We start from the raw sequence: 15,123 nt of genomic DNA, 5'->3' as shown, positions 1-15,123 counted from the left end.
GTTTGTTGTCTCTGATCACGTGTGACTCTTAAGTCCATGGGTTTCTTTGGCGATGCTGTACAAGGCGGTGTGTACCTCATGTGAATGTGCTGCAGCTTCTCAGGGAGAAGCACCAGGGGAAATATAATTATCTCTGCAGGAGGCAGTGGTGGCCAAGAGCAAGATGAGGGAGGGAAGCAATCGGCATCATTTTGTCTCACCTAGCTGTCTAATACAGCCTGTATTTGAGGTGATGCGGCTGTTCAAATTCATCAAGTCTTCATCTTTCTGGGAAGTGGTGCCTCTGTCCTGACCCTTCAAAATCCTTGGAGCCATGGTCTCTGCATAGCACCAGGCTTAACTTTTTTACAGGTGTTTATTTCCTTCTCTCTTAACTTTCCCCTCCTCTGGTTCCTGGTTAGAATAAAAATCTGTACAGTTCTCATTCCAGATAGCCTGGGAGTAGTCTAGCGGTAGTACGTGGTTGCTGGCTTTTTTCCCTGAGGAAACATGTCTGACTGTGAGCGATATTCTGGGTGTTCTCAAAGTGAGGGATTTCAGAATTTGACCTAATCTTGGAACAGGGGCTGCTTGCTCTGACCAGAGATCTCCACACTAATGATGTTATAGAAGCCTGGCTGTCTGTCCTTTTATATAGGCAATTGGTGGGACCTGAGCAGCTGATGGTATAATATCCCACACTCAAGCAGATCCACGAGATGAAGGAAAGCAGTGTTTAACAAAGCTGACTGATTACTTTCTTATGATAGCTAATTGTTATTTTAGACTTACCTCCCCTCTAGCTGTGGTACTGCAAATAGATTTTAATACCGTCTCTGTGTTCATCCATCATAATGAGAATTGTCTTTCCTGGATGGCTATATGCATGAATATCTGTCTGCATATACTGATTGTTAATGAATCAACTTAATGAATTCTATACAGAAGACAAGAAAGTAGCTGGAAAAACCTGGTAGTGGAAGATGTACTTGGGCACAAGACTGGGCACAAGATAGGCCACCTGCTCGTTGATCTCAAGTGTTTATATATTTAATTATAGATTCTCAGCACTGTGGGACATGTTGCAGCTGTCTTGATTCTCACTGAATGGTCTTTCCTGCATCTCTCTGGTGGTTTTGAAGATACTGGGCAAGACTGCAACATTCTAGGAGCGTTGGTTGGAGAACATGGGATCTGGTAGTTCTGGAAATGCCAACTACAAGTACTCCCTGCAGAAGTCTGAAAATGGTGAGTGTCTCTTTGAAAAGTCTTTGAGTGTCTGCTCCTGCGCCTGCTGTTGGGAGGTTGCAGTGGATCTGTTTCTATTCTGAGTTACCTGCTTTTCTTCGTAGTGTTGAATTTGAGGTCACATCTTCCAGTATCCTGTAACAAGGAGTCTCAGCTGTCAGGCAGACCACCGACAGGCATGAGAAAATGACAGCTATTTAGACCAGGGTTAGATGAGAATCAACAAAACCTAAACGGAAATTAAGCAGCAAAAAGCAATTCAGTTAGAACTAACACTGAAGGGTTATCAGTTGCTGGCTCTCAAAGCTGTAATGATTTATTTTTATGAAACCCTCTGTATGATAGTATCAGCTTTGTGGGTGTGTGCTTAGGCCTACTGTGGAACAAAGGGAGATTATGAGTGAAACTTTACATATAATGAAGTGTAAAGAAGTAAATGTTTGCTTCCTTTGTTGTTTGAATCATTTGGCACTGGCAGACCAGCAGAATGGTGTAAACTGTTTCAGGGGCCTTGGAAAGAAAAGTAGTGACTGCAGATAGAAATTAAGGAAGTGAGGATACCATTGTGACTCAGTCTTTTCGACTGTAATTCTATTTTGTTGAAAATCTCCCTCCAACTTTTGTTTAAGTAAGTTAAATCTGTCTATTGCCTATAGCACCAGAAAACCACAGACCTGCCCAACAACTTCAGGGCTGTTTTATGATAATGGCTTGTCTATAGCTAACAAAGTATACCATAAAACTAGTTACTTATTAGAAACTCTGCATGAGACCCGCTACCCCATCAGCAGCTTCCCATGGCAGTAAAACCTCTCTGAATTTCTTGTGCCTGGCTCTCCAAACCCTTCAGATCTGGTGATCTGCAGATGTGGAGTGGTTCAGAAGTTTCCATCCATGTACAGAGTGCCAGGTGTTGTCCTAACCCCTTCCATAAGGCCCAGAGGCTGTTCCCAATAGAAAGCATAGCCAGCAGCACTCTGATAAACTGGCCTTTGAGGGACCTGAGGGAGGAAGGGGATGGGGAGCCCAAGACAGCGTTCCTCAAGCCTAGATCCTGATGTGTGAACTGTACTGCTAGCATGAACAGTGGATTTTAGTTTGAATGCTGCCACTTTGACTTGCTTTCAGTAGCTTATGTGATGATGTATAATTCAGTTTACTGCTTGGATCCCCATAAAATATGGATAAACCTCTTTCTCTTCCTTTATTCTTTTTTTCTAAACTAGTACAAACACTGCCAGATGAAACTCACCCAGGTAAGCTGGTGAATTACAATACCTGGCTTTTTCAGTTGCAGAGTCAGTCTCTCTAAAGTAGCATAAAAATCCAATGCCTTACCCATCTGGATCTTAAAATAATGTGGATGGTGGTAGATGTCCTTACTGTATGTTTGATAGTGAGTCTTTCATAGATTTGGGTTTTAATGTTTCAAAGGATTTAGCTTTTATTGGTGCATGTGGAGTCATAGCTATGAATTTCCACTCGGTATTCACTTGAAATATATCTGACTCCTACCACAGTAATTAGGCACTTACCCACTGTTAGGGGAATGCAAGATATTTAGAAGTTGTTTATTTTAGAGAATGATTGTTACTGGGATTTTGGTTATGTGCCAGCCAAATTACTGTATAGGGAGTGAGGCAGCTTGTGTTGTGTCTGTTAAAGAGCCTTGAAGAGGTAGCATCATGAACACCGACCTGCAGGAAAAAGTCAGCCTTTCTTTTCCCAAAGCGCAGCAACTCAGTAAGCATTTTTGTTTTCAAGATATAAGGCTCAGGCAAAGACTGCATAAGTTATTGTTGAATTAAGGCTAGCCAAGTCTTACCTTCTTGCCCATGACTTCACCACGACTCAGTTCCCCAGCTGCACAATAGTGATAGCTCTTTGTGTTTTGTGCTCTGCAGCTCCTCCTCCTGTAACAGTAACATAATTTAGAAGGATTATTATTTTCCATAAGTAAGCCATCAGGACATCTTATTTAGGTAAAGATCAATGTTTCCTGCTCAAGTACAGGTGGTTTATATCACATAATTGAATTAATGTGATCTCTTTGTCTTAGGCCAGCACATAGTAGTCTTTGGGGTACAGGTGGGGTGTTGCTTTCTTTTTAATCAGGTTTCTCCACCCCACACCCCTCATTGCTCTCCCTGCTTCAGTAAACATGGCAGTGCTCTCTCACAAACCAGATAACAAAGGAACACAAGCTTCTGCAGCAGGGCTAACTGTCATCTGCATTTGATTCTGGGGCTAGGCTGTAGATAGAGCAGCCATCCCTCCCTCCCTCAGCTAAAGATGCCACAGAGAAGCAGTGTTAGAAAATGTTTTAGATGTAGGGCTCTAGGGTAGGACTCCAGGAAGGTGCACAGCGGTTATCAAAAGAGAGATAAGTTACAAAGCTGTTTGGCAGGGTGCTGTAAAGTAACCAGGCAGTCCATATGGGGTCAAGAGCAACTAAGGAGGATGGAGTTGTTTCTAGAGGTACTAGACTGTGGCAGAACTTGAAAAAGCAAACGGAACCCTGCACCAATGTACTTCAAATATGCACACACCCCGTGTGAAATAGTATTCTAATGGAAAACACTGGAATGGGGAAAATACAGAGGAATGGTTATGGTTTAAATATCAGGGCAAATAGTCATCATTTTCTGCATTTTGTTCCTTCTGTGTCAGTAAGTGGCCAAAGATCTGTCTGCCTCTTTTCACTGTGGGTGTTAATTTTGTCTCTTTTATTCTAAGGCAATGGTATGTTTACATTTATGCTAGAATAGATCCCTTCTGAAGTTTGTCCAGAACAGCAAAACCTGAAGAACTGATTTGGCTTAGAAGGAAGGTGGATAATCCCCATATTTTTAAGGTGGAAGAAGACTCATTGTCTTGTTTTCCTTCAACTCCTTGTGCGCCTCAGTCAAATCTCTAGTTTCCTGAAGCCACAGAACCTAGACTGTGAGATGGCCATGAAAATGATCAGGGTAGATAGAAAGGGAAGAAATTTTCTATTAATAATGAATAGCACATTTGGGCCTTTAGGCGCTAATAAGCTGTTGTTAAGGCTGGTGCTGAGGAGCCAGCAGTGATGGTTAGAAGTGCCTCATCAGAGGTCTTTGGTCAGGCAGAGTCAGATCAACCTCTCACACTATGCTGAAAAGATGCGGGTGTTCTGCTACCCACAGTGTTTAGGCATCAGAACACCTTTGCTGAAAAAGATAGGTCTCTCTGCAATTTTCAGGGTCAGGAAAGGAGCTGTAGCAGGGTGCCTCAGCTGCGGCCAGTGCAGTGCAGCACACTGGTTCTGGTTTTGTCCCCAGCTTTCAAGGCAGCTGTCTTGATCCAGCAGTGGTATCGGCGCTATGTTGCTCGCCTGGAAATGCGCCGACGTTGCACCTGGAGAATCTTTCAGTCCATAGAGTACGCTTGTGAGCAGGATCAGATCAAGGTAAGGTGCCTTGGAAAAGTCCTCGTAGGAAAATACGCAGGAGGGTGGTTTCTGTGCCACAGGCTCACTCATTTCTGGCTACTGGATGGTAAATCTCTAAGTATGTCAGTGGGCCAAGGACTGGGTTTCCTGCCCCTTCTTACCCTGTTGACTTCCTGCCTGCTTATGTCTGATGAGACCCTAAGTAATGAGTCTCGAAAGAAAGCTGTAAGGATCATTTAGTATTGTTTTTCCTGAGTTGGACACAATAGACAATGTTATTTGGTGAAGGTAAAGCTACTTTGGTGATTTGATCACAAGATAGTCAAACTAGAATTGGTATAGTATGCTTTGTTGTACACACCCAACAATGTGAGAAGGGCTTAGACAATACTTCTAGAAAGAAGATCCTGTTAAGTTGCTACTCTGCAGGACTTCATTCCAGGGTGAACGATGATGGGCTTGCTTTCTTCTTGCAGCTTCACAACTTCTTCACTTACCTCATGGATCACTTCACACCAAGCAGCAGCAAAGAGAGTAAGTTTCTACCTGACGCTTGTAGATGAGCAGCTCAGGTTGCAAGGTTGCACCCTGTATTGATTCGTTGTCCAGTGCTGCCCCTTCAGGATGGCAAGAGGAATGAAAAGAGTCTAAAAAGTGATGGCATCAGGAATTTGGATAGGGAGTGAATTGTCTGGAGACTCTCAGACCTGTGCAAGGGATGTGGGACAGTTAGGAGCTGGAAGGGGGCATAGAAGCTCAATATGTTTTCTATGAGTAGAATTAGAAATCCCTAGGGTATCTATACACTGCATCTTCCTGAATCTGTAGAGAGCGTTATCTTAGTGCTGGGAACTTGCTAAAGAGCTTAGCTCTAAAATCTCATGGTAGTAAGTCAAAACTAACCATTTACTTTGCTGACCATAACCTGCTGAAGCATTTGCTCCTTCCTTTCAAACTGTCACCCTTTTTCTTACAACCACCCCACATATTTTGCAGCAAAACTGTTGAGGAAGACTTTTTTTGTGGTGCCTGTGTAAAAGGGGACAATAGTGTCCTGTTCCTAGAGTTGGGCTCTGAGATGTTACAGCACTAAAACCGGGTGTATGTGTATTTATACAGATTTTGTGCAGTGCTGAGAATGTAGGTGCGAGCTTACAAAACCCAGTGGGGTGTAGGAGATGGTTCATTATGGTGCAGCTTGCTTTTGCGTGTCATGGAAAATAAGATTTCAGTTAGTCATGGCAACCAATGTCCATCTGGCTCTACCAAAGTTTTGCTAGCGTAGCTGCCAGCACTGCCTGACACATAGCACGTGGAAACTTGTCCCTGCAGCCTTTTCCCCTACTGCACATTCTGTAGTGATGTCAAACTGGAAGCTGTCTCCCACCCCTGCCACTAGCTCTAACCTCACCAAACAGCTTTTCTTTAGCAAATTGCTAGAATGGTGCATTGAGCCAACCTAACTTTTCCTTGTCTCTATTTTTAAAACAACTGACCCATCTGCCGTCCAGGGGATTTTATCAGTCGCATGTTCATCAGTGGGGAAAGCTTCAAAGAGGCAGAGCTGGAAAAGTACTGTGACTATGAATCCATAGAGGTGCCAGACTCCTACACCGGCCCCCGTCTCTCTTTCCCACTCCTTCCTGACCATGCGACTGCCTTGCTGGAAGCTTTCAAACAGAAACAAGTAAGGATCCCAAAAGGAACCATGCTTTCCCATCCTCTGTGCAAGGGTCTAGGACAGATAGTTTGGTTTTATCCTTCCTAATCAGCTAAGCGGACTGGAGTATAACAAGCTGGCAGGCTGTGAAGGAAATGGGGCTGGCAATGGTTTGGTGTTTCCTCCTACCACAGGCACCTTTTTCCTTTCTGAAAATGCAGTTCTGACAAACCCCAAAACTTTTCATAGGTGTGTACCAGTATTAACCTGAATTTCATTTTAAAAGGGAGCCCCCCCCTCCCGCCCCAACCCCCCAGTCCATGTAGAAACAGTCTGTGATTTTTTGTTGCAATTCTCCAATTTGTTAAAAGGTTTAGGATGGCCCAGATGGAAACAGCTGATTGAAGTTATGTTTTGTGCCATGCAGCTTTGACTTATATTTAAAATGTAAAACGTGAGGTTTTTGCTGGGGAAGGCCAGTACCAGTTCAGCAGCATGAACTGCTTTAGGTCAGTCTCCTCAGTCCTGCTGTTTCCCAGTATTGTCCTCACCTTGTATACAAGCCCATAGGTCAGCACTGTTGTCCCAATGAGAGCTTCTGCCATCCAGGTTGTCAATCACTGGTGGATCCTTGGGTCCTTCGACAGCTGCGCTGCTGCTCAGAGGTCACTGATTTCCTGCTTTAACCCCTTCGCTTTCTCCTAGTAGCAGCTCCACGCTCGCTATGTCTTAAACCTCCTGCATGAGACCAGGAAGCACCTCAAGCAGTTGCCAAACATCAGCCATGTCTTCACGTGCTACAGCGAGGAGGTCACCGTGTGCGGTAGGTCTGGGGGTACTGCACAGTCTCCACGGCAGATCACTCGCATGGAAGGGGTGGGAAAGATATCAGACGGTAGCAAGCACCTGTGCCCTCCTCTGTGCTGAATGTGGAACATAAATGAGGCCTGTAAGCAAACGCCTGTTTGCACTGAGAGGCAGCTGGTGCTGTCCAAAATATTCAGGTTTACCCTGCCATGCTTTAATGTGAGCTGCTGTAAAGGCTAGCCCGGAGGGTGGAGGGAGCATGTCTGCGTCTTGGCCCCCTTTCTGCTTGGTCTAGAACAGGAAGGAGACAGGGCATTGAGGGAACATGGTTTGTCTGTTTGTATCTTGTGTTTGGCTTCTGGGACAGATTTTGGGATACACCGTTGGCAAACCCTGCCCCTAGATGGTAACTAGTTTGATTATTATTTCGTACGCAAAGCTTTCTCCCATGTAATGATCAGTTTCTTGTGTCATGTTGTATCATCATAAGAGATAAATGAACAAAACTTCTGAATCAGAGGCTTCAGAAGCTAGTGTGGGTTTTTTGGTATTCTCAGGTGTCAGCCTTTACACGATGTCATTTTCCTTTGGGCACAAGCCTCAGTGTGAAGAAACTTGTACCTTGAACTTCCCAAATATTTCAGTTTATTTCAAATTTTTCATTTCAATATTTCAAATATTTCAGTTTCTAGAGGTGATACTTTATAGGAAGTTATTTATTGGTGTCTTTTTCAGTTGAAGGTAAACATACCATAACTTGTCTTTTTGTGCCTGTTAGGAGACTTGCATGGCCAGCTGGATGACTTGTTCCTCATATTTTATAAGGTAGGCACCTAATCTGAAGAAGGAGGCTGGCCAGCCATGGGGAAAGGGTTTGCATGGGTCATGCTGAGAAGTGTTTGCAAAACTGGGACCTTCATGTGCAATTCTCCAGATCAATTTGATTGGTTTGGCTTCACAAAGCAGCAGCTTATTCCCTTGCTGAAATCTGATATACATGTACATTTAGGAAGTCACAGTGAACATTTTTGTAAGCGCTGATACCAGTGGCAACTCTTCCTGACTGACAGCTTTCACTTGTCGGTGCATTTGCCACTGGGCACCTACAGGATAAAAGTAGGAGTTGGGACAGATTGCATAAGGTAATCTGGGACAGGAGTGAGAGCATGTGGGGCTGGTAGGGAGAGGTACATGGAGACTGTGTGGAGGCCTCTCTTGTGACATCTTCCTGTTCCTTGCTTTTACAGAATGGCCTTCCTTCCCCTTCTAAGTCCTATGTGTTCAACGGGGACTTTGTAGACAGAGGCAAACAGTCCCTTGAGATCCTCATCATCCTCTTTACCTTCCTCTTGATCTATCCAAAGGAGGTTCACCTCAACCGTGGGAACCATGAGGACCACATGGTCAACTTACGGTATGGGTTCTGTGTGGGGCTGGTTGCAATGTCAAGGGTGTCGCTGTGAAATCCCACTGAATTTCCTTTCTCCTGTTCCTTTAGCTATGGTTTCACCAAGGAAGTAATGCATAAATACAAGGTAGGTATACTTTTGTATCTCCTTTACCAGGGGAGAGGTGGACTTTAAAGCCTTGATGCTTCTTAGCGTCTTTTCCTTTCTGACCTGTCCTCCTAGGTGCATGGGAAGAAAATCTTGAAGATGATTCAGAATGTCTTTTGCTGGCTCCCCCTTGCCACCCTGCTTGATCAGAAAGTCCTCATTATACATGGGGGTATCTCTGACACCACTGACCTGGATGTGCTTGACAAAATTCAAAGGAACAAAGTACGTTTCATTTCCTAAACATTGCAAGAGACAACAGTGTTGCTTATCTGTGGTGAGGAGCTTATTTCTACAAGTCATCTTGGCTGTTGATGGTCTTCCTAGACAAACTGTGTTTAGGTACAGGCTTGGAGAGGATCACTTTGGTTTAATAGTATATGTGCAGGAGGTGTGAAGGGAAGAGGCATTCTTGGCTTCTGGAATGTGTAGGATTAGTCCTTTCATCATTCTGCCAACACATTCCCATTGAAGATTAAATCTATGTACTCTATCTTTTGTGAAATGCCTGAGCAGCTTAAAGCCAATGAAGAAGAGTGATCTGTAGTCAGGATGGATGGGGGGCCCCAGCTGTAAATCTAGAATGGCATATACGAGAGGATGGCACTAATAATCACCCACAGTTACTCAGCATTTGATGGTAGCAAAGGGAGCTGAGGCTTTGGTCACTTGACAGTCTGCCAGTGGAAGATGTTAGAGCTGAAGATACTGGTTTCGAAGTGATGTGATCAGCTCTCTTTTCTCTTTTACCTCTTTCAGTTTGCTTCTGTATTGAGAGGGAAGAAAAGAAAGAAGTCAAATAGAAATGCGGAAATACAGGAAACAAACGAAGAGAGCAAAGCAGAGACTGACTCAGCAGGGAATGAGGCAGCTCACAGTTTACCTCCCTCACCCCAACCAGCCCAGGCTCCCAGCACGGCCAACAGGCTGGAGTTCTCCAGGTGGGTCCGGCAGACAGTGCAGGAGCAAATTGAGTGGTGCCGCCGGCTCGTGGACATCAGTGAGTCAGAGGAGGAGGAGCTCACCTATGCCAGCGTGGTCTCCTTGACAGATTTGGATGGGCCGTGCCGGACTCGCCAGGAGGACTGGAAGCAGGTGAGTAGTCTAGTGGGGCCCTGAGCTTGGTGAGCTGTGTGTGCCTCTTGCAGGTTTGCTCTCTGTTATGAGAAATCTCAGTGCAAAACATGCAGGGCAGTGCACAGATCTCTCTGCATGGTAGTATAATTAAAACTGCTGCTCTGACATAGAGCAGAGCAGCAGGTTTTCTTGAATCACTGCAGGGAAGAGAAGGAATAGAATAGAATAGACAAGACTGACTGTAGAGCCCAGGGGTTGTATCGCTGGCTGTGTATGTGGGGTACCTGAAGTCAGTCTGTAGGTAGTGAATGGGCATGTCATTTGCCGACAAGTGAGTTGTGATGTTGTGTGCTAAGAGCGGACTGAAGGTTTTAGCTGGGTTGCCCTACCAATAGATTGTTAGGGAGTGTCAGAGCCTGGGAATTTGCTTACCTGTTTGTGTTAGACCAGTCTGTAAGCTCCTTCTGTGTGCTCTGAAACCATCCTTACTCCATGTTACATGACAACTCAGCACTGCACATCTTAACAGAATAAAGCTATAGATTGAGGTCAGGGTTAAAGAGATTAAACTTTAATCCAAATAGCAGTTACTGAGTCAGCACTTACATTTCTGGAGGCTGTGGAATGTCCTGGCTAGGGTACAAAGGAATTTAACACTAAGCCTGCTCATGACCTCAGGATCTGCCAGGTGTTGTTGCCCTGGGACTTGTGTTTTGGTGTGGAGGATGACAGGCAAGGCTTAGAGGCAGCAAAAGGAAAGCTTGTATCAGGCCTGATGTATGGACAGCCCTCTTCCCCCAGACCTACAATATTGTCTCCTCTGTGGTGGACCAGATCTGTGACACCGCTGCAGAGCCTTATGGCGGTTCAGCTAGGATGCAGCAAATACCTGTTTCCCTGCACTATGGTAATAGCAGCACTCCAGGGAGGGATTTGGAGGCAGAGCTGTATTTGCTTTGTAAACTTTGATGGGTGGTGTCTGTTGGGTACACTTCATTCAGTAAATGTTTCACACCCCTTCAGATCTTAGACATTCTCTGGAGTGACCCCATGCCTCAGGAAGGCTGCATAGTAAACACGGTGCGAGGTGGTGGCTGCTACTTTGGGCCTGATGTGACAAGGAAGATCCTTGAGAAGCACAACTTGCAGTTCCTCATCCGCTCCCACGAGTGCAAGCAAGAGGGCTATGAGTTCTGTCACAACCGGAAGGTCGGTGAGGGGGGTGGCATGAAGGATACTTGGGTTTCTATCCTGCCCGGGTGCGTGTTCTACAGTGGCTTCTCTCAGCTCTGCATTTCTTACAATGGGGCTTTGTTAGGTACATACAAAATCATTGAACGGCCTTATTGGGAGTTACTTAAGTGTGTTTCCTGCTGAGATCTTAGGTCAGGACAGTCTGGAGCCACCTACACTGTGAGGGGCATTTGATGTGCAGGCAAAGCAAGTTCTTGTGCGTGGTAGCTGAGATTTGAACCCGTTTGTGCCATTGCCCCCACTTAACGCAGCTGTTTCTGAAGATGACATACAAAAGGTGTTACTAAGCTGCTGCAGCAGTGTTGCTCTGGGAAGATTCAGGGTCACTTCAGTGACTTCCACAGGGGCACTTTTGACTCCATTAACTGCAGTGGAGAGTGGAAGTTTGTCAGGAGAACACAGTGAAATCACGTAAGTTCAGCGTGTGTTCAGATCCACATTAGGAACTGCACTGCCCTCAAACTCCAACCTGTAAGGCTTCCAGGCCACCTTACTCTTCTTTCACATAAAACATGGTGCTTTCACTCTGTTAACTCCAGACAGGACTGGTTGTGGTGTTTGCACAGATACACGTGTGTATTATACAGGATGTATGTACTGATCTTAAACATGTCTTCTTTTTTTTGGGTTAGGTGCTGACCATATTTTCAGCCTCTAACTACTATGAGATTGGCAGCAACAGGGGAGCCTACGTGAAGCTGGGGCCAGACCTCGTCCCCCATTTTGTTCAGTACCAAGCCAACAAGGCAGCCCATACTCTCACTATGACCCAAAGGCAAGGCTTTCCTGTTGCGCTGTATTCACCAAGTCAAAATTCCACAAGGGAAAACCTGGGGAACTTTGAAAATGTTTGACTTTGGAGCTGAACTTTCACAGCTTGATTTACTAAATAACAGCACTAGAGGAGGATTCCAGCTTTGTGTGGGCTCAAGGGTTGAGGAGGGAGCTTACAGGATCAGAAACTTACAGACTGCTGATTTTCCAGTTTTTCTTTTCCATGTCAAATTTAAGTTTTGACAGTTGCTGAGGTTCCCTTCTTCACTTCACAAATTGGTGCAGGGCTGTGCCTGTCCTGCAGTGCTTCGTCAGGAGCAGTTAGATGCAGCCATAGCTATGCAGAGCAGAGCAGCTGTGAGAGGGGCTGGGCAATGCAGGGATAGGCCAGAGGACTGGGAGGGTGCAGCTTCTCTTATGCTTCATGGCAAGCCCTTAATATGCTTCTCTCTTTTCTGCACCCTTCAGAATCAGCAGAGTAGAGGAGTCAGCCTTTCGAGCCTTGCGGGAAAAGCTCTTTGCTCACACTTCTGCCCTCATCAGCGCGTTCAAGGCCTATGATATGGACAATACGGGTGAATTTGACCTAGAACATGTCTGTTGTGCCACTTGGGAAGGGCTGCGTGGTCTCTAGATGTTCCTTCATCCCTGGAGTCTAAAATCACAGGGAAGAGGGAAGTGGAGGATGTCCTTTGTAGCAGCTGTCTCTGACAGAGCCTTAAGGAAGGAGATGATAGTTCGTAATTATACATCTGCCAGGAGTGCTCTGCTGGTGCAGCTGCCAAGATGTGGTGTTGAGGTCTGTCCATTTGTGGGCTGGGGGACAAAGGGGACACAGTGGTTGGCTGCTTCCGGGTAGAACTACTTTCTTGCTTTCTTCTCTGGTAGCCAAATTGTTGATAAAAGTCCAGTTCAGCTGTTCCAGCAGCTGCTAAACTAGAGGATTTTCCAGGTTTCTGGGTCCCTGTGGAAATACTAGTGCAGCTGTGTAGGCCACAATCTGCAGGGTGACCTGGGCTGTAGGCCACAAATTTATAACGAAATACCCAAAGTTAGTGTCTTCCTGTTGTGCAGATGATTGCAGACTCATGGCCCAGACTTCTTGCAATGATCAAAAGCTTGCTGAGGCAGGGGGAAGCAGCAATGCACTTGTGCCTGATGCCTGTACAGCCATGTAGGGCTTTTGCCTGTACCAAAGAGCTGAAGTGTGCCATGGAGCTGTCAGCAGCATGGTAGACTGTGTATGAGTACTGCTGTAGAACTTTTATTTTGCCCTTATGTGCTTCCAGATGTCTGATTCTCAGAGGGCTTTTCCTTACAGGAAGGATCACGCTGAGCAACTGGGCAACAGCAGTGGAGTCAGTCTTGCACCTGGGATTGCCCTGGCGAATGCTGAGGCCACAGCTGGTGTGCAGCACAGCAGATGGCATGCTGGAATACAAGTCCTGGCTGGAAGACTTGGCCATGGAGCGGCGGAGCCAAGAGGTAAGGGCTCACCTCCTTCCATCAAAGCAGGTTACCAGATCCCTTCAGCATGTGGAACCAAGAAAGGTACTACAGGGGAATTGATATTTTTTATGTAATTCAATATCATACTGAAGTTATACAAGAAAAGCCTGCATGAACTGAATCAGTCCAGAAACGTTCAGTCTACTGCAGAAATAGATGATGCATGTGCAATCAAAACCTAGAGGTAGTTTTGGATGCAGGCTTTTGAGTAGGAAACTATATTCCATTCTCTGAGTCACCGTTTCTTTAACTACACCCAGCAAAACCAACTCTGCAATGGTTAAAAAGCATAATCCAAGTCACTGTCTTCTCTGTTAGCCTAGAAAAGCCATGTTTGGAAGCAGTAAGTTGCTACAATGCAGAGTTGCACAGAGGATCCAGTCATCACCAACCTGCTTCATAAGGCACACATGATGCTAAGTGCACTGCTGGCAAACTCTTGAGAGCAGTAAATGTTTTCATGTATGTGAAGGTAGCAGCAACTGCTCAAAGAAAGCAGACAGCTGTCAGAAGGGCAGGAGCGTAAGTTTGTTGTCTTTCAGCACATCCAGACGAGCTTGCTGGAAGTCATTTATCGAAACAGATCCAACCTGGAGACTATATTCAGGATCATCGACAGAGATCATTCAGGTAAGCAGGTCTGCAAGGGGTGTTGGTCACTGTGTTGTATTCTGTTCTACTTCTGGGCCCCTTTTAGTATGTACAAAGGCATTTTTATTTGGTGGTTTAAGGCTTGGGTCTTTCTCCTCCCGCAAGAACTTCTGAAATGTCACTGTGTGATTCCACTAACTTGATGCATTTTGAAGGGCGCTGTGCAGTCCAGGTAGAGAATTAATAAGTCTTTGTTCTGAAGTTCAGCAAAACAAAAACTGTAATGAGAGCACTGCTAGTAAGGCAGCATACTCAGGATATTGAGTGATACCTGTTTTCAAGCAGTCATCTCCACCAAATTACTTTGGGCAAGAGAAAATACAAGTCTTTGGCTTCTTTTGTTCTCCCAAATTGCATTATGTCTCTTTCCTCCTTTAAGTTGCGTTTTAGTCAGTGTTCTCCATGATAGGAAATTTAGTTGCAGCATGTGAAATGTAGATGATGAGTGATTTCTTTCCTTCTTTTAAGGCTACTCAGGCAGCAGGGGTGGGATGAGAGTTCAAGCCTGAGTAGGCATCCCACCTTGCAGCAGTGCCTGTGGTGACCTTGTGCTGAGGTGGCTGTGGCCTTCCTTTCCTCTCACAGGTCTCATCTCATTTGAGGAATTCCACCAAACCTGGAAGCTGTTCAGCTCCCACATGAACACTGAACTCACGGATGATGGCATCAACGACTTAGTTCGCAGCATTGATTTCAATAAGGATGGAAACATTGACTTCAATGAGTTCCTAGAAGCCTTCCGCCTTGTCAAACAGTCACAGTAGTGAGAACCTGGTGTGGGTTGCCACCTTCAATGCCTTGACTGCCCATGAAGACAGGAATGCCCCCCACCTAACCGCAGAGCGTGCCTGCAAATGTGGAGAAAGGCAAGGCAGATACCTGGAGCACTTCTTGGTTGAAAACAGTGACTGCTATAGCCAACAGCAGTGATCCATTCTGGAAAGGGAAGGGGTAAAATAGGTAAGCTGCACTTCAAATCTGGCCATTTTTAAGAAGGAGCTGTTTCAAGTAGAGCTTCCTGCTCAAAGGGAATGTGGAACTTCACTTATCTTGTCAATACATGTGATGAAACGTTACAGGTCTACTTCCAGTGTAGTGAAATGGAAGTATTTCTTGTAGGTAGTGTTTTAAGCTGGTAGCAACTGCTAGAGCACATCTTCCCATTTAATAAACATTTTTTTCTACATTGCTGG

The 15,123-nt window shown here is 45.3% G+C and overlaps 1 protein-coding gene across 1 annotated transcript; it reads left to right on the top strand.

The window, feature by feature from the left end:
• The first annotated feature begins 1,166 nt into the window (after positions 1-1,166).
• Positions 1,167-15,086, top strand: PPEF2 (protein phosphatase with EF-hand domain 2). The gene is made up of 16 exons (XM_065686860.1): positions 1,167-1,227; positions 4,533-4,660; positions 5,119-5,176; positions 6,154-6,329; positions 7,011-7,125; positions 7,888-7,934; positions 8,357-8,523; positions 8,608-8,644; positions 8,741-8,890; positions 9,425-9,760; positions 10,766-10,951; positions 11,629-11,771; positions 12,239-12,345; positions 13,092-13,255; positions 13,822-13,909; positions 14,516-15,086. The coding sequence occupies exons 1-16, from the start codon at positions 1,167-1,169 to the stop codon at positions 14,692-14,694; spliced, it is 2,142 nt and encodes a 713-aa protein (XP_065542932.1). The 3' UTR covers positions 14,695-15,086.
• The last annotated feature ends 37 nt before the right edge of the window (positions 15,087-15,123 follow it).

This window comes from Lathamus discolor, chromosome 1 (assembly GCF_037157495.1).
Source record: "Lathamus discolor isolate bLatDis1 chromosome 1, bLatDis1.hap1, whole genome shotgun sequence".
In the NCBI taxonomy this organism is placed as follows: Eukaryota; Metazoa; Chordata; class Aves; order Psittaciformes; family Psittacidae; genus Lathamus; species Lathamus discolor.
Note: the sequence above shows the minus strand (reverse complement) of the source record. Positions and strands in the feature narration are given on the sequence as shown.